Source organism: Xylocopa sonorina, chromosome 12 (assembly GCF_050948175.1).
Source record: "Xylocopa sonorina isolate GNS202 chromosome 12, iyXylSono1_principal, whole genome shotgun sequence".
NCBI classification, from domain to species: Eukaryota; Metazoa; Arthropoda; class Insecta; order Hymenoptera; family Apidae; genus Xylocopa; species Xylocopa sonorina.
Genome location: NC_135204.1, coordinates 1,337,886 through 1,362,543, shown reverse-complemented (window position 1 = coordinate 1,362,543; position 24,658 = coordinate 1,337,886). Strand labels below are relative to the sequence as shown.

Here is a 24,658-nt window from a genome sequence, read left to right as displayed (position 1 = left end):
ATGGGAATCAGAAATTTATATATCCGCAGATTATACGGATCCAGGGGTTGAAAAAAGTATTTGTGCGTTAGGGGAACTCTCGACTTCTGCTGAGTATGTATATTTTGAAGCAATTGCCGGTTAAAACCCGTTTATATTATAATAATAACGCAGATATTCCAATTATTGTAAAATGCTGGATTATCAAGAATTCAGCTTGATGTTGCACAGAAAAAATACTATCAAAAATACACACATTGGCAGCTGGTGTTTTCTGATTACTTTTTTTATTTACCTATAAAAGGCTATAAGATTTCCTTAAGACTGCCTGAATCCCAACGTATTTTCTTCTAATTTTTTTCTAATTTTCTTCTAATTTCTTCTAATAAACGACGTTATAACTGTCCGTGAAAAGTTAAAGAAAGCAAAACCAGTGGGCCAGTGCTAGCGTTCCCCTAATTTTCGGCCATCGATCATTTCCGCGGATAAGAGGCTTTTCTTGTAACGATTCACGGTTTGCGAGTGACAGTCGAGAACTTCCGTCCCCATCGGTAGCCTTGGGGCCACCGCATCGCGTTCATCTTCCACGGGCGTTGACACCTCTCGAGTTCGAGAAGGTAATTATTTTCTTGCGCATCGTGGACAGCGTCGACCGATTGGCCAGCGTAGTAACGGAGAAACTCTGGCCAGGACAATAATTTGTGCTAAATATGGGTCGCGCGTGCGGCGTATTACGGTCGACCGAGGAGACGATGGATGTACGCGCGACCCGCGGTGCCGAGTGGTGCGACCAAGAAGAGGAAACGGGTTTTCGAGTTTCTTACGCGGTAACCGTGGCCTACGAGGATGACGACGGCGAACGATCGCGATGACGGCTACCACTCTCGCGAGTCAGACGAGATGCGCTCGCTGGCCTAGCCAATCGCCAGCAGGGGCCGGAGGTAGAATATAGCACTCGTTACGTCTGGCTATATTTAAACGCAGTCTGTACTCGTGTCCCATTCGCCTGGTTACCGCATACCGATACAGTCGACCATGTGGAATCGTAGAATTGTAAACGAAACCGGGTAATCCCGCATATCCCAAGTACGTTGGCAATTTCTCCTTAAGTCGTTAAGCGGTCGAATTAACAGGGCACACGATACGTAGGTGCCTCGGATGGAGAAGAGAATGACGGTAACGGTGAAAATCAATGAGAGGCGTGGCGCGGCGTACGGAGGGAGAAGAGAGAATCGGAGTACGCGCGGAAATCGAAGACAGTCGGTGATTATCTTATCAAATGGCGCAGTATCGGTCCTCTAGATGGGGTATAATTACCAGCGGGATATTTTTAGACGCAACACGAAGAGGAAGGGGAGAAAGATCGAGCGCGGGCCGCGGGTATAGAAAAAGCGGTGGCCACGAGGCAGGTAGCAAGAAGAGAAGCTCGTTGTAACGCGGCTCCGGGAATAGATGGGAAACTACGATGCGCTGGTCCGGCCGACTGGCCACCACGAGCAAAACGAGCCTGCTGCCCGACAGCAGGGAAAAGGAAAAGGACGAGGAACTGGCGCCGGCGCTCCGCGTTTCTAAGCGGTCTCGACTCGCTTCTTGAAAATTACCCGGACGCACGTGAAAATTGCCTGCCGGCGCGGGGCGAGCCGTTCGATTTACCACGCCGCGCGCCACGGACGACCCAGCTCCGCGAGATTCTCTCGTCTCTGCTAGCATTTTGCAATTTCCAGATCGCGATCCCTCCTGCAATTGGCACGTTTCGCTGATTCTAACTACGCCCACTCGTCTTTCTCTCGTCTCCGCCTGCCGTCGCGTTTCACGATTCGTTGCTTTTATTACGTTATCAGAATTTACTTTATTATGTTCCCGCTAATTTAACCCGCTAATCTAACCTCCTTTCCGATACTGCGGATATCATCCGCGTGGTGCGATCAAAATTTTCTTCAATGCACTTGTGCCAACGTTTCCTTTAATCTTGGATATCTCCATATAAAATAGGCACGCAAGTAATGACGTGTGAACCTGACGTGGTACACTATTAAAATGCACATATGAAACGTAGAAAAATTACTCGTTGACTAAATATGAGTCACTACTCGATTGATAATAGGATATAATGTATGCGATCAGTATCCCTATGAAAATTGCCACTTACGTCGGAAACGAGGGTGCAAGGTATCACGAAAAAAAAGAACTTTGTCCAACGAATATTTCACTCACGAGAAATTGAACGATTACATCATTTGTTATATTTCATTTGATCGGTGTCGATGCGCGTAACTTCGGTTGGTCGCAGATTACTCATCATTGTTGACAACAGTGACCGATCGGTGAAGATTCTTCGCGGAATTCCTCTCCGACGTTTTAATAGTCTCTCTCACACCTAGTTGCGTACACGTTACCAGCTTTCGTTAGCGTTACCAGCGTAATATTCTAAAATTAAACGCGTAAACGGCAAGCGTTTCTCGTTCCCGCGAAAACAATTAACGAGCCGTGTTTATCAGCGACTGATAAAATTGACAATGAACCGTTGGCCGGTGTTCGACGAAAGATCGACGAAGCATTCGAAATATTTTTCGCCGTTCTACACCAGATTCCGTGTCAACGTTTCAGATTTGCATCCGCGTCTTTCGCAAGGTTCCACGAAAGTCAACGACCATAACGGTTACGTTGCGATGCGACTGGTAAATAGAATCGTTTGCAATTTAAGTGCTCTAAAATCTGCTGTACGCGCGCTTTAGTACTGTTACGCGTGGAATACTCGTTGCATTTCCGAAGGATCGCACGAGAACGTAGCCGACTTTTCTTAAATGCGAGCACGATCGAACGCTATAAATAGAACGTTGCAATGTTTGCTACTTTATGCAAATTTTCAATTTTGTAAATTTCGAACGTCTTGCCTACGACTCTGTGCCCATATCAAACACTACATTTAAATATCCAGGAGAAGAATTTCATCGAAGCACGAAAGAAATATTAGTCTGAATTGAATTAAAAACCACAAAGAAACGTGTTTTTCGATGTCACAGACTTAACATATCGTTAAAATATCAACCAATAAAAGAGGAGACAGCATTCTTCATAATGTTACCAAAGACTCGACTCACTCTTGCCCGTCCTCCAACTTGGCCACATTTCAAGATCACGGATACGCACCTCGTTTGATTTAAACGATCATAAACAATGACACAATAACCACGCATAACCACGAGGAAACTGCAGTTATTATACATATGTACTTCGAACCGCCGAGCCGGCCGGCCATGTTAGATGTCGCGCGTTTACTTAGAATCGACCTCCGGTGCCACTTCGGATACTGTTTCCGTTTCTTCTCAAAGCTCGAGAAACGCGTTGCATCTTCGTTGTATGAATTATTGATGGAGTTCTCACGCGACGATCCGCAACGTTGTCGTTACACGAAGCCAGGTTCGTTCTCGAACTCGACGTACAACAGATTTGAGGACCGTATTCGCGAGATTCTTTCACGGCGGTACCGAGCGACCGCGTGCTTCTTTCGTGACTCTCCTGCGCGATGCTAACGCTAATAGCTAATCGTTTCTTGCCGTCGCGACCATCACTTATTTCCTTGGCTGCCGTGGAGCCGAGTGCGCGCTCATGTTCATGGAAGATTCGCGGAACCCGCCGCTGAAAAATGCACGCTATTTCTAGTCAACACGAGCATCCTCGTTGCCGTCGCCGCCGATTGATAAAAACGGCGGACGCCCGTACCTTTCTTCTGCGTCCCGAGAAACGGCCTCTTTCTGCTCACCTTACGGATACCGTAAGCGTAACTGTGGAAAATTGTTACAAGTTCCCTCGAATCGCGTCTCAGTTTCCTAACGCGAGTAATTAATGGTACTTTACCTTAACTGCGACGAATGGTCACCAGACTGAGGTCTATCTTTCTTGGACGTTCTAATGAAATTTCAGGTTCAAGATCGAACGATACGTACAAATTTTTTCATTTAAATTCAGACATTGTTCAAAGGACGAGTTCGAGTTCGAGGACTGTTCGATAACCGAATTTAAATCCGACTCGACACCGTTCAAAGTGTATCTAACTGTGCCAAGGGGAGGGAATTGAGTTGAATGAACCTTAACTTAGCCCGAAGCACCAGCAGCTATTTCATTGAAGCGAAATAACAGATTCTCGTTAGTCGAGTGATTTCAAGTTGTTCGAATTCAACCGAACGAAATGAAAGCTCGCTCGGTTAATAAGCGTGAACGTACAAGTCTGAAATGAACTGCTTAAATTCAACGATGCGAATGTGAACCAGACTTAAGGAGTTGTTCGTAATCTCCAAATAGATTACATAATTATCAGAGTTTTGAATACATATCGTTTACTAATAGCTCAAAGCCCGTATACCTGTTGACTCGCTCAGTCGATAACAAGGCTGGAGCGAAAACGATTCCGCGCGTTCCTTCACGGTTTTCAACTACGGAACGAAAGTGTCGAAACGCGCGCGAGGTAAATATTAGCGTTAACGACTTCGAAGCGCCCGTATGAATAACGTTTCTATTACAAGTGCATAGGTTGTAAATCTTGGAGCGATCGCCAGACGCGAGGATACAACGCGACATATGGCTCGGTTTCGATTAAATAACGGTTTCGCCGTGCGAGCGCAATGCTACTTATCACACAATGGATAACATATACATATATCACTTATCAAGAACTAATTGCAATTCCTCGAGGGAATGCCAAAAATCTTGGCGACGCCAGACATCTTTTTTTGGGAAAGTATTCGCGTACAAGTGTCATTAAATCGTCCTTGTTACCATAACGAGCGTTTAGTTGTGTAGGAGCGGCGTGTCTGTTAATTGGCTGCACGTCCTTGAGGTAACAATAATCGGCAAGGAAGCACGACGTATATACTAGCCGTATCCTACGTTCGCTACCAAAATGTACTTTGCATTGAACAGTTTATATACTTTAACGAAACACGACTATTTATCGATTGTTCATCGTGATGATGGGTTCGATTCTATTACATTTGCCGGTCGATCGTAGTCGGAACGCCTAGACGGTGAATAACACATACGATCATTCGCGTAGAAAGTAAAGTAACGACTTTTAATACCACAGCCTGCTGGAAGGACCTTACGTAACGTCCGTGTACAAACGTAGACAACAATAGACGAAATAGTTTAAAGAAGAAAAAATGCTAACACGAGTGGAAGTGTGAATATGTCGTTTCTTGTTCTCGATCGCGTTTTTCGCGTTACGAGAACAAAGTCATTGTTCTCTCGCGACGGTCTCCTATCATACGAAATGCGCAGAAATAAGAAAAGTAACTAACTCACTGACCAACGTCTACGATGTGTTGAAGCGTCGGAAATCGCCTTTTAACGCGCAACGAAATCCTCTGCAGCGTGATGACATACGCGAGCACCGCGTACCTCACGATGTTTCTCCTCATCAGCCTCCCTCTCTCGTCCTGCAAAAAATTGAAAATATTTCAAAATTATTGCTGCTTTAGCAATCGATGCTTTACGGCGCAGCGTGACGCGTTCGCTCGCGAGACTGCACCCGCTAATGGTAACTTGTTCGTTGATTCTTCAGGGACCAATATTTTATGATGAGAAAAGAAAGAAGTCTGTTTCCGGCGTATTTGCACTTTTAATCGTTGTGAATTTAATTTGAAAACCAAACGCACGCGCATGTGTCGGCGCGGTTCGAAGAGGTTAATGGTCGCAGGAAAGGAACGTATTGTTTCCTTGCAAACCTTTGCCTCTCACCAACGCCTCTCGTTCGGAGTTAAACTTGTTCAGCAAACGTGATATTTTTTGTGTTTAGAAAAAATTCCGTATGTTACTAGTTCTATCGTTATTATATTTGTATTACGCGTTACCACAGAGGAAGAAGTGCAAATGAAAGGAGCAGCGGCTTAAAATCAATTTACGAAGCCTACCGCTAAATCTAACTCGTAAAAAATTTCAAACTCTATCAGACGCGCGCTTATTAGCTCTTCGACTTCCTAAAGAGCAAACGTTACCTCTACCAATTGCCTCGCCTCGCCTCCCGAAGGCCACCGTACGGTATTATCTTACATAGACGGTATCATCGTGGCTTGTTCGTTTCAAAATTCGTTCCTCAATCCGCCAGGAATGCCGAACACGTTTCCCACGTCTTGTACACACTTTCCCCTTGTTCTTTTGGCCAGTGATCGCGAATCCTCGCCGGTTTCGTGCCGAGCTCCAATATTAATCGATGAAAAACCCCACGGTGGCGCCTGTGATGGCTATTTTTCCTTTCATTTCTGGCAAACGACGCGCGCATATTTTGTAATCGCGGACGATCGCGCGCGTGTGCGTGTGATCGTGCGTTTTGTAATCAGCAGCCGGCAAACGGTGAACGATCGGTGCCCGCGCGGCGCGATCGGAATGCCAATTTGATCGGAAATTGGCAGTCGAGGCGATTCCTGGATCGCAAAAAATTTCCACGCGCTCGCCCGTAGAAACGTTCTCCACGCGAGGAACGGCGATCCACCGACGCCACTGCGCGTGCTTCGTCTCCTTTTCCCGCCATTGGCGCGGTCACCGCGTTGGCAATCGTAGTTGGTAATCGTGTCGGTAATCGTTAATTGAACCGGTGCTCGATCGCGCTCGGTGGATCGTTACGTATGTGGAGCACGACGAGATTCAGATGAAGCGTTTTGTGGATCGAGGCACGTCTCGCGGCGCTCGATACGACGCATGCAACGGCCGAAGAAAGTTTCGTCGAAACTAACATTTTCGGCCGGCTAATAACACGTGGACGCGGAGAAGGCCACGTGCTGATTTAGGACGATCTGGCTTGTGATCCGTACGAAGAAAGTCGGCCGCCGGGAGAACCGTCGAACACCGCTGGTACAACGCGATCCGTTATCGATTAATTAACTCCTACGTAGCGTGTCCCGTGAACGTTTCGACATCGAGCTTGTTCGATTGCGATTCTTTAACGGACGAATTCGCTTGCCTGAGCTTTACGCTAAATTACGAAATATTATTACGAACGGCTGCTAGTTGGGAGCTGCGTTGTCATTGGTAGGTCGTTCAAAAAGAATAGGGATATGCCACGTTCTTCTGTTAAGGAGGCCATTCTTTTCTTTTCCTTTCTTTTCTTTTCGTTCGAACGCCTAACAGTTATCGGCTAATTAGTTTCGCCTTCGTACGGGTTCTTCGCATTCTTTACAAAACTGCAGAACTCGGCAATAGCGAGTCTTTTTTTACTTTCTTCGGTAGCCATGATTTTTTCCACTGTCATCAAATTACCATTGTCATTAGCGGTTTCTGAGATGCTTAAGCAAGGTAAGCTTTTAGTGTACGAATGCAATTACACTATCTTCTAAATTTCAGACACGTAATTCGAGTTCGACCGGTAGATAAATATCAGCGGGAAAGCAAGCGGGAAACAGAAAAGGAGGTAGACCCGATCGAGGACCCCGTCCGACACATATTCGTCTGTTCGCGTTTCCGTAACCGTCAAGTCCTTTTCTCCCCCGGTTTCGTTCGCTCGAACGACAGGCATCCCTTCTGCCTGGGAATGCCGCGACTTAACGTCGCGCGTGTAAAAATGCACGGCTTGGCAGCTTGAAAAGGATCCTCCTCACGAAGGAGAGGAGGTGGGAGTCGAGGCATCCTTCTCGAGGCCTCGGGGCATGAATTCCAATTAGATTTCAATGAAAGACACTGCCCAGAAGCTCGTGCTGCCCACTCGACTGCTGCTCATTCACAAATCCGATACTTGGCGTTACGTGACCACATGACCGCGGCTCTCTTCTATGTACTCGTAGAAAATTACGGTCCCGTTCGATTGGCTGCGGGTACCTTGGGCGATGGCCACGTGCAGAAATTCGGCACCGCGATTCGTCCCCGACGGGAAAAATCGGAAGCTCGCACACGCGATCGGTCAGCGTTCGAAGCACGTAGCAAGCTGCGCGTAAGCATGCTCGCGAAAGGAACGGTGCACGAGGAAGCGATCGGATCCGGTACTCTTGGCTGCTCTACGCGATCAGCGGATTCTATTTTAATACAACGTCGGTAGCCACGGGAACGATCGTGGCTAGTTCCACAGCTTTGGTATGCGCTCGCCAGTTCCCAGCTGGGCGGCGGTACGCGTCCAGCGCGCGCTGATTTTACGGAGCGTTAACGCCGTGCGCGTTGCAGTCTCCGCGCTGAGCGACAAGGACGGACCTAGCTGACACGAACGCGAGGCGCGAGCAACGCGTAGGTTCGTCCTTCTTTCTCGCTACGATACACGTTGCACTTTCACTTCGACATTGTGTCATTGACCACACACAGCTGGATGATCGTGGTCTACGAGCTCTAAATTCGGAGCTCTGCCCGTGCGAAGCCCTCGCTCGATTTTCCCCGAGCAGCCCGCCATCTTGGTACTTTTTAACAAATCTGTGTCGTAATTGCGTCTTTGTTTAAGCATAGGAATCTTAATCGTTAGATAACGGTTTAGCAACGCGGTGCCCACCCACGAATCGTAAATTTCTGCGACGAGGATCCGGGACTAGTGCCTCGGATGCCTCCTATTCCTATATGGAACAGTGGTGCTGTGGATTGTTTCTTTTTTTTTACACGTTTCGAAAAGTATTCGTAAAACCGCTGCACTAGACTTTAGACATTAGTACAGGTGACTCGATAAAAATGCTTGTTACTTTTATCGCGTGTGGTTTCGTCCAGTATTCCATTTTAGCTTTGCGGTATGCTAAATAATAGAAAATTGCGAGAACAACAAATCTGAACTTGGCACTTGGCTGCCACATTTGATTTCCCATAGATCGGAACCATTGAACGTAAACGAGAAACGTAACTGACCGTATCCACCTCTAATGTTGTGGCGTCTGATATTAGGCACGTATCTATCCTATACGCGGGTAGCGTTCGTTCATAGAAACGAACTTTCGTTATCGGTTCGACCGAGGCGATCAGAGAAAGTAACGATAATGGGCAGCAATTTCTCGCGTTGCGGCACGTGTGCCAGAGAGTTCAAATCGGCTGGCAAGGGTCGCGTGAACATCGTCCCGATGGACGGCCCCCGTTCTCTCCTCCGTTTCACGCTATCCGTTAGCCGAGCACAAGGGAGACAAGAAAATTCGCTCGCTTGCCAATTATGGGATGATCGTTCCGCGCATTCTTTCCCTTTTCTCTTTCTTTTTCTTTTTTTCTCTCTTTTTTCGCTTCTGGGCGTGGCGTGACTCCGGGAGCTGGCACCTACTTAGGTTAACGACACCGAAACGTGTCACGGCAATTCATTAGCGTAATGAGACGAACGTAGCCGGCCGGTACTATCCGTGCAAGGCTGCGTTTATCGTTCTTTCGCGCCGCCGCGACTACCGAGAACCACGTCTCCGAGCATTCCCGGTCGCTTCGCGAATCACTTTGCGACAGTTCGTCGAATAGAAGATTCCTCGACTCTTTATACTTACGTTACCAGGAATAGCAGCGCTGATAAAGAGGGCCAGGTTGTCGGGCCAGGGTAACAATTTGTACTGTTCCCACCATCGTTTTACGACCAGGCTCACGTAAAATCCCAGCACGAACGACATCGGTATCGAGTCACTGGAGTTCCCAAAGTAATATCTGATCTTCTCGAAGATCCTGCAACAGGCAATTGTCGCGAATCGTTATTGACTAACGTAAACGGAAAGCGCGTACCACCTGGAACGCCCCGTAGGAACAGCACCGCCCACATTCGAACGGACAATTAACGAGTCCGGATTTACGAAACGAACCGAACGTTCGCAGGATCGTCAGCTTAAATATTTGTTTAGCTGGCTGGCTAGTGTATCGCGTGTATCTCGCCTCGGCTAGAAGTGGAGCAAGGTTGAGGTGATACTCCTCTACCGGTCATGCTTGTGTATTATGCTACCGGTAAATTCTGGTAAATGGGAGTTTCCACCAATTAGAAGATTTCACAACCGCTCGTGAAAATTAGTTAACGGTTCAGGCTGTCCGGGCATTTTTGGGGTCCGACGTATCGATGGCTAGGTGCGAGTTGAACGCCTTGAATTGCTACCTGGGTCTATGGAGATTTCGCGCCTTTGCCTATACGACACTTCTACGACTATAAATGTACTGTGCGATTCGAGTTTTGCGAAATGTGCGCGTACAGTTAGAACGCTTTTATAGGAGTCAACGTGCTTCTGTTTCTGTAGATTTCTGCCGCTCTGCCTCCACGTTTTCATTCACTCCTTCCAATGACACAAAATTCGATCGAATGTATTTGTATCTATACCGATACATTCCTAACGACCTAAATTTTCATACTCTGTCTAATAATATTTCTATCCATTTCTCTACGTTCCTTTTTTAAATGTTCAGCTCGTATTACGAGTATAGAGAATCTCTAAAATATACCTGATCTCGGGGGTCGTTATTCCCATTCGGCGGATCGTTCGCAGGATTGTTCGGTCCGAGCTGGCCCTAAGCTAACCACGAACCGACCCTACGGTTCTAAATTTAGACCGGACGAATCGAAGCGGCTGAAAGGAGGGTACCTTTTTAACATCCGGCCAGGCCCAGCATCGCCAATCTTCGTCTCGTTTTTTTATCTCACCGTAAATAACAGGTTACGTTCTTATGCGTTTTTTAATACCGCTCCCGGGATCGAGGCCCCAGCGCGCATTCCGCGGTGCAGGTATTGTGCGCGCCCTGCACAGGGAGCAGCAATTTTATTTGCGATATCAACAATTTAATCGTCCGCTGCACAAAGATACAGCGCTGGGACAGTCATTCCTCGTGGACGACGATCGTGACGATCGTTACGATACGTCTGACTCCGTGGTCGTTGGGCAATCTTTCCGCGGCCCGAGTCTCCCTTTAAATTAATCGATAATGGTGCTCGTAAGTATATTCAAATTGACGTTTATCCTTTATTGCGTGGTTAATAACTGCGTTTCCGTTTAAGAACGATTTCTAGCCGCTTATCGTGGCGGTCGTAAAGTTCTGCGCGCAATAGGGAAACGACGAATAAGAAACACGACCGTAAACAAGAGAGAAACGTGGTGGGTTAGGTTATCTAACTGGACAGTGAACAAAATAGATGACGGTGATTAATGATATGTAATGTACGATGAAATGTAATTTCGATCGTTCCGTTTTATTTTCCGAGGAGGTAAAAAACAGTGCGAAGGACTGCAATTGCTGATGTGAAAGGAAAGGAAGGGAAATTTCGTTCTATTGTCCGTCGTTTCGGTGGTAATTTCAAGGAATTTTCGCGCGACAATGTGTCCAACCGGTTATGCCTTTTGTCCTTCGAGGCACGATGGAAACATGGGCGTCTGAAAGATATTCAAATGAACGTATTCATGTACTCACACCCGCTGGTTGTCGTTCAGCGCATATCGATACGTTAAATTGATGAGGTAGTAGACGAACAGGTAGGCCAACAGCTCCCGCCAGATTAGCTTGTAAACGGACCCCCGCCATCTGCGACAAAAAAGAAAGACATTCGATGAAGATGAGCGCATTGTTCGTATTATTGTAACGTATTATTGTACTTTCGAATAATAATTACGTTTATAATGTCATCGTGTAATGGCGTACACTCGTAAACATTTTTATTTCATCCGTGTCCCGCGGAAACGATCATAACTCGCGGAATTCTCGCAACATCGCGTGTCCGTTGGCTCCTGTCCAATTCAACACGTTCGCGTTCACGTCCCTTTGCGCGATATTAGACAACTATCGCGTATTTTGCATAAAAATGAAAAACCTAATGTTCAAACCTACCAGCTTTCGCTAACAAGCTTGCAGCAAACTCGCGTTAACCCGTTAAAAAAGGCTGCTCATTCCGATGATGCGGCATTTAACGAGACACGCGTGTTCCATGCGTGTTCCACGCGTGAAACGTGGCCTACTTTGTTAAGGAAAAGAAAGATCTAGCGTAGAGAAACAAAACGAAATACGTTTCCTTTTCGGTGGTCAGCAATTATGACGAAACACGAGGCGACGGCCGCTTTCGACGGTTGCCAGTCGCTCGTTTAGAAATTGGATTACCGAGAATGGAATGTACGTCCCGCGATCGTGTTTTAGCGATAACGATATACCGTCGGTCGATCATTGGCGGGCGCACAGTATTCGGGAACTGTTGAGCCCCGGACGAATGTGTGTCATGGTTAGAACGAATTTACGATGTTCGAGCACATTGAATTCGCAATAAATTTCGTGTCGAAACGGTTCGGGCAACGCGGCAGGTCCGATGGGTCAGCGTTGCAACTGCACGCGCCTCCGGATAGAACGCAGCTCGTATATTTCGTGTGGCGTCGCTTAACGTCTACGGGAACGTCGTAGATATAATCGCGTGCAGGCACGTTGAAATGATCGAAGGACGATCATACCGAAGGTTTCGTCAATACCAATCGCGAACGCGACAATGACTTTAAATTCAAATCCCGCAGCTATAGATAGCGCGCGGCGACGAGACGACGTTAAGTACGTCGAGTACAAACGAGGCCAAAGTGAAAACCCGTGGATTATCGACGGCCGTCCTCTCTTGTTGTATTCACATTGTTTGGGCGTGGGCTGTGGGTAAACACAGGCTGTCGGTCACGCTTATTTGCTCACGGGACATGCGTTTCGCGATCGCCCTCTGCCTCCTCTGCCAATGAATTATGCTTACCAAAGTTTCGATGCAAATTTCATTTTGTTTGTAGCTTATCGGCGTCGCAATAATCGTACAGAAAGAATGCTGCGAAAAAGTAACCAACGAGATTTTTTTTTAAACGTGTGTGCCTCCTCGAAGCACTTAACATTTCTGAACCATCTTTAGAAATGACACGACGAAAGGTTATCCGCGGAAATTCTGACCGATTGATCGTCTCGGAAACAGCAGCACGAAAAGAAGGAATCCGCTGGAATCGAGTGAAAGTCTTGCGATACGTTTTATCCGTTCCTCTCGAGCATAAATACGCCGAATTCCGATGTTCCAAGGAACACGTTTCGAAACTTCATAATCAATCCCGACGCAGGATCGGCAGCACGTGCGCATACACGTACCTAGGTACTCATCTGGCATCTCGATTTCTCAATAATTTTCGTCGATGATCGCGTGTGGTGGATAGAGGCGCAGCGCGCGGCATAGGTGTTGCGCAACGCCGCGGGGGAAGCTTCGCGGCTCGATGCGAAAAGAACCTACGAATATCGGAGTTATTCCTTTATTTGTGTGTCAGTGGGTCATGGTAGAGAAGCATTGTCCCATACCATTGGTACGATACGATGCACGCGAGCGCACGCCCGTGAAGCCCCCACGCGTGTGCAACTGCGTGCCGCGTTGCACGCGTTACGCGACGACGCTTCTGCCATTACGCGTGGCATCTCCTGCGATGTTTACGGCTTTTAGCAGGAATGTGAAATCGTCGAATGATGTGCGAAGACACGGTAAGTAAACATGTTCATTAATGTCTCCCACGATCCACGCGTTCGATACAGTGGCCGAGTTATCTTTATCGCGTGTCTACTACCCTCGATTTCCTTTCGTCAATGCTGAGAAAACTTTCCATTGTTACGTTTTCCGCTTTGCATCGAATTTTTGCGGATTCACGATGCAGCTGGGTAAACCAGTTTCCCGCGAATCACTCGACAATTACAAGATCGATACGTAAATTGTTTCCGGTGTGTATACACGTCGGTTCAGATTGATGCGAGAACAGAGAAAATTGTTTGGCTTAACGATTGATTTATGAAGTAATACGTAATGCCGGAGAAGGATGAGCGTAATTAAGCGGTCGGCCCGATGGCGCTGCTTACTTAATTGCACCGACAAAGATAATGTTCCGTGCATTGCGTCACCGTCCAACAACGATTTGCATGAATCTGTACGTCGAATCTTGGAGATCTTCTTGTTCAGAAACACGTTACGTGATACCCTAAGAGCATCCGTCCCTCCATTTTTCGATGTTTTCCTATCGCGAGGTTTGCATAATATTATACATGTATTGTATTATAAATCAACCAGAGATTCTTCGTCGCTTTAAATAGCTTTATGCTTAAATCTTTCGAATTTACTTATTATTTATATGTTCTAATAATTATTGTTAGCTTTGTCTTTTTCATGCGTAGGAATGCATGAGAGTGCAAAAGTGTGAGAATGCTTTACATGTAAAAACTTGAAAACATAAGTAACTTTCTTCGAAAGCGCCTTTGTATCGCACACAAAGCACGTCCCGTCTGACCAGCAGAACTTAATCTACTTTCTTGCAAAGGGGATAAGTTTCTGCAATAATCTGAAACTCATCTTTTTTTTAAACTTGAAAGTTTATTGCTGCCGGATCTATTAATAAAAACGTTGGACTGTGCGAGCATGTAAGTAATAAATATTGGAAATATTAAGTATAAAAAGGTTCAACGTCCCGGTACCACACAAATTGAATTGAAATGCAGTGAAAGAATGAAAAATATTGCAATGCGATCGTACAATAGAATAATTTATACGCACGGTTTAAAACGCGTAAGGATCAGGTACTCCGAAGTGCACGATAAATTGTCGAGAAAGATGAGCGCCTCGTGAATTTTCATTGGCAATAAATCGACATCTCCCAAAGAAGAATCCCTGACGACGAAGACGAAAGCGAGAAAGAGGTTGACGCAGGTCGTAAAGATTGACGATCTTCGACGGACTGTTAATTACGCGTACGCGTTCAGACGAGCGGAGAGTGAATGGACGAGGACTGTATTACGGGCAACCAGATGTCGCAGATTTATGGAAGATCGTTGTAATATAACACCATGCCGGTGATTTAGCTGGCCGCGGAAGCGTTTCCATTTTCGTCCATTTTCTCCGGCGGTCCGACTTTCGCGGTTTCAGGACGCCGAATCAGCCGGAGCACGATCCCGTACATCTCTGCCTCTATAGATCACGAGCAACGTTGCTTGACTTTGATTGCTACAAATGCCACGGTCGGAGCACGCTCGAATTGCGATCTCTATCGCGTTCCACGATACAGTCCCCATTGATTATACGAGTTTCACATTTTCAACCGTTACGTAACAGGTGAACATTGCGAGAGAAATTTACCTTCTAAATGGCAGATACAGTTTAAAGAGACGAATGATCGCCCTAATCACATACACGCGTCTCATATATGTATTATAGTTAACCAGCGATTTTCGAGAATGCTTAATAATAATAATACATACAATAGCCGGTGGGGTCGAAGGCGTATAGGAAGTGGTGACTGTGCCGCGCTCTAACTGCTTTCGTATCACCGCGGAATGTTAAATATTGCTGAAACGTGAGTCACCGCCGCGTTGCTCCGCTAACTAGCCGACAGTACCTCTCTCTACCTTCGCCAAGCCGATTATTTATCGTCGCTACGGGTCCGCGACAATGTCTCGCGAAACGCGATCCGGATCGCGATCGCCGCTATCATCCACGTGCCGCATGCCGGTTAACAAACTTTCGTTAATTTACGTTGCCCGTATTATGCATAATATTTCCATGCGGAACCCGCCGCGGCTCATTCGAAGCGTTAACGGCTAAACAGCTTCGCTTACGTGTACTCCGCAGTCGTTTAAAGCTGGCCATTCCCAGGGGTTACGAAATAATTACATGCGAAACCGCGAACCATCATCCGCTAGAAACGCAACCAGGAAAACGTTCCCTGTTCTCGATTCATTTCTACGACCGACTTCACATTTTAGGTGTTCTTGATAGACGTTACTAAATGTAGAAACCGTGTTTGCATAAAACAGAGATTATTCGTTAAATCGAATCATTTCCTTTTGCTCCTTTCCCCATACATCCTGTCTCTATTGCTACAAATACGCTACGTCGCATGCGCATACGTGAATTATACTGTTAGTTCGTCCAAGACGAGTTCTCGTGTTTTCTTGCAAACGAGACTAAATCGAAGTCTAATATTAGACCGAAGAATGGAATGATATCAAATTTCTCCGACTGATTGTACTTACGTGGATCGATTCGTTTCCATGATTGCACATTAATGAGAGAAAGGGGGACAATAAAATAGGAAAACGACGAGCTTGATCCATGCTCTTGGATGGCGTAAAGTAACGGTCCACCGGTCAAGGCTCGCCAAGGCCTTTCATCGCTCTTGTCGACCAGACGAGCACGTTACACTTCAATCTATAATACAATAGATTTCACGATTTCGTTCCCTCGACTTATACTTGTATCCTCCTTGCCCCTTGCGATTTCTCGGTGTGGACACCTGCCTTCGCCAAGTCCAGCAACAGCGAATCTTTCGAAACTCATGTTCGCGCCTCGAGTAAAGTTTTTTAATGATATCGATATCATCGTTAGCGAACTATATATCTATAAATATGTTAAACTTAAAATGGGTGTTCCTTTTTTTCCAGTTCCATCTTTGAATGAAATTCCTCGGCGTACCATAAATGGGCACGCCTGCCTTCGCCACCCCTGATTTCATCCGCGAGCGTACAAGTTTCTCTCGGCGCTCTGGAACGCGTTACGTCATGTCGCTTCGCGCGGTACAAAAGCGGAAGCGAAATTATAATCACGACGTGGATGCTGAGTCGCAGTCGAATCTATCGTCCCATCTGTTCTTGGTCTCTGGTGAATTATTTATGAAATGTAGACTACGATCTACTGAACTCCTTCTGAAAGAAGCTGATCGATTCTACTCAGGGGATTTTCTGCTGATACAATCGAGTTGCTCGTATGCCTTTTTTGTTAAAAGAGAATTTGCAAAAGATCTTGCAAATGGTTCGGAATGATAGGTAGGAGATTGGTTAGGAGAAGCTTTCGAAGATGATGGAGTTCTATTGAAATGAAATATAATGAATTGAAAGTTTCAAGGGTTCCATCGTTCCATGCCATTTATTAGCTTCGTTCAGCTATTCAGTGTGCTATGCTATCATGGATTTTTGTTGTTCTGATGTTAGCAATCCCGGCTATGTTTGGAAACCGTCATAATCACCGCGTAATACGTCAAGTCATCGTCAGAGAGATATCCGTTTCCTCTGGCGGTGTTCACGGTCACGGTCATCGGAACCTGAACGTGACTGCTCGACGCCCTCCAAGTGGCTCGATAAACATTTAAGCCAAATTTTTTGTCGCAGGAGATTTTTTCTTTCCTACCTTAAAGTACAAACACTTCCAAGAGAGAAATCACTCGGCTCCGCTCGAACAGAAGAAATCCCGAGGAGACTCGCTCGGAGAAGCGTTGCATAATTAGTTCTTTAGTAGACGTTTAATCCGCGGAACAAACAGCGCGCTACCCGCCATCTTTGCGGCACGGAACGGACGAGTCCAGCGTAGTTAGATCCAATCGAACCGTATTTTACGACAGCTCCTTGCCCCATCGCGTTCGTTTCACATTGAAGGATAGTTCCTGATTCAACCCTGCCTGCGTTTGCTTCGCTATAAGGGCTATTGAAAACGAATCCCCTTTTCTTATCGGCCAAAGTACGATCGAGCACTCCTATAAATGTGTCGTCCGCAAGAAACTTGAAGCTTCTAGTTGGATTGGAGAGAGGAGGAAACGAGAGCCTCTGGATGGATTGAACGAGCCATCTACGGTTCCCAAAGGTGGAATGCGATAACTAGTCCTCGCTCTGCTTTTTTTTATTTGTTCGCCGTTCGAAAAGGGCGTCGAAACTGTTAAATTTATTGCTCGTTACGAGCACGGACCATCGACAGTTTCTATTAATATCTGGTCTCGCAATAGTCGGTTGAAAGATAAAACTAAAAATGAGTATTTTAAAATATATTTTTTTTTGTCGTACTAGCCACTATGGCTATGTTCTTTATATAAAAATATAAAATAATAGTTGAAAAAATATATAATAACCTTTTAAACCTTGCATTTCAGTTTAAAGACAAATTTAAAGATTGCAAACCGGAAAACGATAGTTGCAAGCCCATCTCTAGACGATCGATTGTTTCAGTGAATTGTTGGTGATTTTTCTTCGTACACGCGGGAAATATACTTTACACATATTTCACTTGTTAGTAGGTCCGAACGTAAGAGTCTCGATACTTTTGCGAAGATGAGTCTATGAAACTCAGCTAAGGTCGAAACGCGTGTCTGGCCGCAACAGCACTTCGAAGTATTTGTAGCGATTTATGACGTGTTCCGATCGCGATGATCATTCGGGAGAAATATGAATTGCACTCGGTATCAATTTATGGGGGCTTTTGAGCGAATCAGATGCGATCGTTTGGAAGATGGGAGGCGCTCGCATAGCGTCTTATTATCATTATGTTCTATGTTCTACGTTCAGTTCGAGCGAAAAAGTGCTTGTGGTAAACAATCGATAAACATCGCAAACATAAAAAAAAGTGAAGACAAGTCTCTGTTTGTCGTTTCGACTTTCGAAATCGAAAGTCGACTACCACCTGTAACGAGTGATTTAGTGTGGCGATCTCGAACCAGGAAGAGAACTCATCCGCCTACAAACTGTTGCGGTCGGTCTCGTAACGACAACGAATCTCGATAAGTATCGTTACGAAAGCGAACTCGTAATAGTTGTCCGAAGTACCGATATCGACGTAAAACAATTGGTCAGCGAGTAGCATAGGTGCACCGTGATTTTCTCGCACGGGCAGCTTCACTTTGGTTTTATACGACCCTCGTCGAAACACGGGGAACAAATGTGGCGTTCTTAATTTCTCCTCGCTTACTTGCTCGGATAGAATATCTCGGACGACTTTTTTGCTGGTAAATTTCAGACTCAGTTTATTTTACAAAATGTACATATATATAGAGGTTCGGAGTTCAGCAGTCAGCCAATCGGCGAGCTGCTTGATTCCGCGAGGGGGTGGTCGCTACCTTCCGGTGGGGGTAGGGCAACGCAGCACAACCGTTAGGGTAACCTATTCGAGGCTATTTGACCTAACGGGACCCGTGATTGGGATTTTTGGGTTTATGATACGTCAATAGCTATTGAAGAAAAACATGAAGAGGTAAACTAAGTTTTCTAGCAACCTTTTAACGCCTTAATCCCGGTTAAGAAGTTAATGAGAAAAAGTAACAAATAGAAATTGGGACTCTTCAAAAATAACTAATAATATGCGACCGTAGCATAAACCTGGTTCGACCATATGTTTCGAGGACGGAACAACCATAAACACGCGATTAGAATTTTTAAATATCATTTTTAATGCCATCTGTCTCTAGAGTTGATTCTACTACATGTTTTCGAATACCTTAATCGCCCAATTAGGAGTCTGATTTTTAAAATTATTATCCTAACGATTTTATCAGAATATTTTAATCGGCAAGATGAATCGACTGTTTGTTATTGCGCAGTTGCAGCAAGTAAGAGTGAGTAGCTGCTGTTGCATGTAACGATAAAAGATATCTCGAAATCATAGTTGCCGCGATGTTACAATGGATAACAGAGTTCCGATGGAAAAAAAAAGAAGGCTCACCGATTCGATGTAATATCCTCCGCATCCTCAGCAGCCAATAGCTATTGCCAGTCGTATGAAAGTGATTGCGGAAGTACGCGGCATTAGACGGTTTACATGAGCTATGGCAAATGATTAGCATCGACCATTTGGTTGTTAATTAATCGCATTGTGAGGTGGAACGTAGATTCGACCGTTGATTGGGAATCGCGCGCGAAACGCGAGCCATTCCACTCTTTGGATTACTAATGAGCTTATGTCACGTAGTGAACGTCCCTCAATTAGCGCCAGAAAGGCGCATCGGGCTACTCGTTGGTAGAAGGAAGCGATCCTATAAATCATAATTTGAGATCTAAAATGTTAAACAGGTTGAGGTCGAAGGATGAAGATGTGCTTCCTGGTCGTCGATGAAAACGTCGTCGATGTTGGATGATTCAAAGAATTTTAGATATTAATCAATAACTTGTCAGTCATACAGTGTCGTCATAGAGAGTCAGTCATAGAGAGTCGCACCAGATCCTTTTTTCCTAACCTTCTTACCAACGCGCGACGACGCATTCCCTTCCCATGCTGCAGACCATGGAAATAATTAAGCCGCCTGGCATATCGACTAGCGTTTAGATAAACGTTATACATACCGATGAGCCTGATTGACAGTGACACAGTTACGAGCAACCTTGTATCTCGAACCGAGGTGCGAGAAGTGCGTCGATTATGCGTGGAAGGTACTCGCGGCTATTGCGCGTGCGTCGCTTGCCTTTGGCTGCTTTAGCTCGCGTACGGCATTTCTCCCGAGTACTTTCGATCGGTCAGAGGAGAAATAAAATATCGTCCCAACGCTTATTCACTTTATTCAAGATAAGCGGAATCTTTGCGGAATTTCGTATGGTCCGCAAGTGTTAACGACTAGTAAAACACGAATTCGATTAGATTATTGATGAGCAAGGTACGCGTACGTGCGCTCTCTTCGCCGTTTTCGAGGATCTTCCTGTTTATTTTAAGACGGAACAGGTAATAAATGCCACATCCAAGGTTGGTGCTAGGGTCGCTTGAACGGTTCGTCGATATTCATGGAGTGACTCACGAATTCTTTGCTCCATTTCAATTCCGATGTTTCAGACGAGATTCCATTTACCGCTGCGGGAACTGGTTGAACCATATTTTTCTAGCTTTTTTTTTTACCATTTCACGGAACATTAACACGGATTTAATATGAATAATATCAGTGTGGCGATACGGTTTCTTCGAGGACAGCCGAACGCGAACACCGTGCAAGAAGGTGCTCGTGTAGATTCGTTGTCATGTGTTATGTCATAGCTCGGGTGGTATACTTCGCAATGGTCGTTTTGCGGCTGTTTTTAGTTCGCTCGAGAACACCACGGCTGGCGCCCCTTCTTCTTTACGAGGGCAAAAAGAAAAAGAAAAAAGAGAAAGAGAAAAGTTTCACCTCGGTCTCGCGACTTTTCCTACGACCTCGTTTTCGCATCTGTCGATGTCAAATGAAAATCGCGCTCGGCTCGGTTCCCGAAAACCGCCACCGGCATACTGATCGATCGATCGATCGATCGTTCGCCTTCACCTTTCGATGAGATATCGCGAGCCGCCAAGGCAACAAATTGTAATTGATTCCTCGGCTCTAAGCAATATAATACCAATGCGGCCGAGAAGGACGCGAGGCAACAAATCATTGCATAACTAACGCCGGTCACGCTTCACGGAGTGATGCTCCTCATTTCATCCTCTCTTTGGCCAACTTCTTGGTCGTTTCCTTGATACCGACGCTTCCGTGGATATGAAATTGGCAGCGCGTCGACAAGATTTTCGCGCCTTCATCGCGTTCATTGCCAAACTATAGGTAGAAAAGTAAAATAAGAACAGGAAACCACAGATGGTCAACAGTGACTCGTTGACGGCGCAGATGAAATTTCGCTCTGAAATTTCATCGAGGAAAAGGTAGCTGGTTTGGGTTTGGAACAAGCTGTTCAGCGACAGCTTACGCCAACAAACTCGTTGGACGCATTTCGAGCATTCGCGCTCGAAGGATGCAACGAAACTACCGACAAAACTCCGCCGAGAAAACCTGTAAAAATCCATATCCTTGAAGACGACCATGAAATACCTCGAGGAGAACCACGTCGGGTTTCTGTGTATTCGAGAGATAATATGCAAGATCCGTGTGACAAGTGAAACGGTTCGATCGCGTCCAGGGGCCGAGCGGATGCTGATTATTCTTAATGTTAAGGGGGGCACAGGAAAAAATGACCGATAGACGCCGGTCACGCTGCGCTCGTAGGAATGGCATCACATTTTAATTAGTAAACAACCAAGACGGAATGCCCGTCACACGCCTGGCAGTAAAACGATTATTTCGCCATTACACCTGACGGAGAAGCATCGTCCCTGTGTGGTGTCGTTTAACCCGTGGGTACGCGCGGTCTCTTCTACGGCTCGATCAAGGACCAATGGAAACTTTTCAAGTGTGCCTTCGCGGAAGAGAAAACGAGTTCCTGCCCTGCCACTATATCTCCGCCGAAAAATCGCTACATCTTCTTCCGACGACCATTCAAATGTAAATTTCTCGAAGATTAGGAATTATGGATACGAGCGTATTTTTAATTTCATTCGGATGGTGCTACTTCTGAAAGGAATTTAGGGCAAGAATGTCTCGTGTACGACCATTGCTTGTTCCAACGATTCCTGAATAATAGACGCCGCAATTTCTGCAATCAATATTTGAGGCAGCAATGATACTGAATAAAAAAGACCCCTTACCGCGCGTACGAGTTTCACAAGAGGGTCGCGAATGAATAACTGCCACTACCGTGTCCAACCAATCGGGCAGTTTTTACTTGAGGATTGCCTCCGCTTCTATACGCTTCCAACCGTAACGAAAGTGTGAAGTTTTAAACAAACCTATCTATTAGAGTCAAGAAATTGAACTTGTGCCTTGACAAATATTGTACGAGTATCATCCAGTAATACAATGCAACGAGTTTTCGATACGCAACGATGCGACACGCTGAAACGCAACGAGGACGCGCGTCAAGATGAACGGGCGAATTAAAGAGGGAATTGCTCTTTGCGATGATCGAAATCTGTGAACATTGGGTCACCCGAGGTTTCTAGGTGATTCGATAGCGATACTCTGCGTCCACAGGAGCGCGATGCGTGCACGTACACGCGCACCTGTGCGCTCGCGTGCAAGCAGGAACGCGCTTAGTACCCGTTGCAGTCCGCGGAAGACGAGAGAGGTGAACGAAATGTGTGTCATACGCTTGTGGCGTGTGTGTCTCATTGTCATTCGGCGTAGTGCGAGTGCAACGATGTTCGTGCAGCCGGTGCGATGCAGCCTCGTGCAAGAAACGCAGATGGACGGTGGCAATGTTAAATTCGCGATAGAGGCGCGACACGACACGACAAGCCGCGACACGACAGGACACGACAGCGACAGGACGAGCGCAGACGTGACTAATCGGTTGCTATTAACGTATACCGTCGCAACATGGGCTCTTTTTTCTATTCCTTTCGCGCGGTATTTAAATTCCAGCCCGTTACTGTTTCTATTAGTTTTTAAATAGTCGATACCAAATTTATTACCACTAAATGATTGTAAACTCTGTATGCATAGTGCGTACAAGGAGTATTGGAGCATACTTATATTTTTCAATTAACGATCACCTACATCATGACATGTATTCAGAGTGGTTGATTTTTGAACGCGAAAATATGCGTTAAAAATCAAAACTTGCGTATTAAAAATGAAGAAATAAATATAATTCACCTCGAAAAGGGAAACCGATATTGTCTACAGTTAATGTAACAGACGCAATAGTGCATTTTATTAGATCCCCAGTGAGTCACGTTCTGTGTTATCATTAAATAAACAGAAATACGTTTTGTCCCCTCAGCTTTCGCGGTGGTGTATGCACGGCGCATTAATTCGGATTAAACGTGGTAGACTTAAGGTTTGTACACTTAACGCACGATTGGCTCCAGCATAGAAAACAGCGCGACAATGCGAGGCAATAATGTGCGTTCGTACGCACATTATCCGTTATCCTTTGTCCTGCTGTCGAACAGATCGGTTATTCATCGCATTCCATCGACGCGGCATGTTGTTAAACCGATCTCGGCTTTTTGCATTCTTATAAGACGCTCCTGATCGTCCAATTTGAGAGACAATGGCCTAGTTCCCGGGCGGCGTGCGCGCGCGCACGCGAGTATGCGCCGCCCCTCACGGCCGCCGACCGAAGAAAGTTGTCTCTCGCTCGACGCTTCGGTTATCGAGTTCGATTCTTCCAGTTTTCTTCCTACAAACTCTTTCAGATTCCAACCGATATCGGACTCCCGTTTATTTAAGGAACGGCGACCAGTGCCAGCTGGGTTCCTGATAAAAGCGGCCGAGTACTTAGATCCGTCTTTCCTAATTTAATCTATCTACTTTTATATTCACCGATTGTGTCCAATTTTGTTAGTTTTATCGTACAATTGCTTAAGATTTCTTTACATACACACAGTATCATTATAATGATATCATTAAGTTAATTAGTTTATATTCATTTATTATTTAATTGCCCCAAAAATTATAATGTTTGATAGCTATATCTTCAAGTTTGCCTCGTACACGAACAATGTCACTTTTGGAAAGAATTTCTTTGTAATTTGTAACGTTTACGAACGCAAGAAAAAAACGTTGCATTCCTATCAGCAGGAATTCCCGTCCTCCGTGTTTTATCGCATTCGCGCGATTCCAATTATCACCATATCCAGGTAAGAGGGGGTAGGAATATTTTCCTCGTTAAATCAGCCAGAGTTTCTCATCGTGTCCGTTTAAAAGAGACAATTGCCATACATCTGCAGAAAGTAAGCGCGGCGAGTGGGTTCGTCCGGTATGCTAAATTGATTTCACTCCGGTAGAAATTCTATTTCCGAGTCGGCGCAGTTCCGACGAAGAATCGAGAATAGCCGCGCGACGGACGAGAAATTACCATGAGCCGGTTGAAATCGACCTGCGATTCCGCGGCTGCGAACGGTCGCAAGTCGTCGAGGATTTCACTATTTTTTTCACAAGCTCGCAGGCGCGACATCGTCGTACTGGCGCTTAAATCTCGGCCAGCCTTCCGTGTAAACCGCGATGAAAACCGTTCTTGCTTTCACGCTCGCGATTCGCCGTCATAGCTCTTCCGTCCACGCGCTAAGTCATTTAGCGCGCGTGATCGCCGCGTCGACTGTTACGCGTGCGTTCTGCGCGCACGGTCGATGCTCGTGTTTTAAATCGGCGAGACACGGATAAATAAACGACACGCGTGTACCGTTGCATCGACGTGTTTATCAGTGCCGACTGGTTAAATTTCT

General features: G+C 45.8%; 1 protein-coding gene across 2 annotated transcripts in view; it reads right to left on the bottom strand.

The window, feature by feature from the left end:
* Positions 1-24,658, bottom strand: part of Best2 (bestrophin family protein) — a 42,536-nt gene that overhangs the window by 13,642 nt on the left and 4,236 nt on the right. The window contains exons 2-4 of one of the 2 annotated variants that reach the window (XM_076905677.1): positions 11,287-11,397; positions 9,396-9,567; positions 5,285-5,414 (exon numbers count right to left, since the gene is read on the bottom strand). In XM_076905677.1, coding sequence (XP_076761792.1) covers positions 5,285-5,414; positions 9,396-9,567; positions 11,287-11,397 — 413 coding nt within the window. Of the gene's footprint in view, positions 1-5,284; positions 5,415-9,395; positions 9,568-11,286; positions 11,398-24,658 lie in introns of those variants that run through there. The other variant, XM_076905678.1, reaches the window with a different exon arrangement.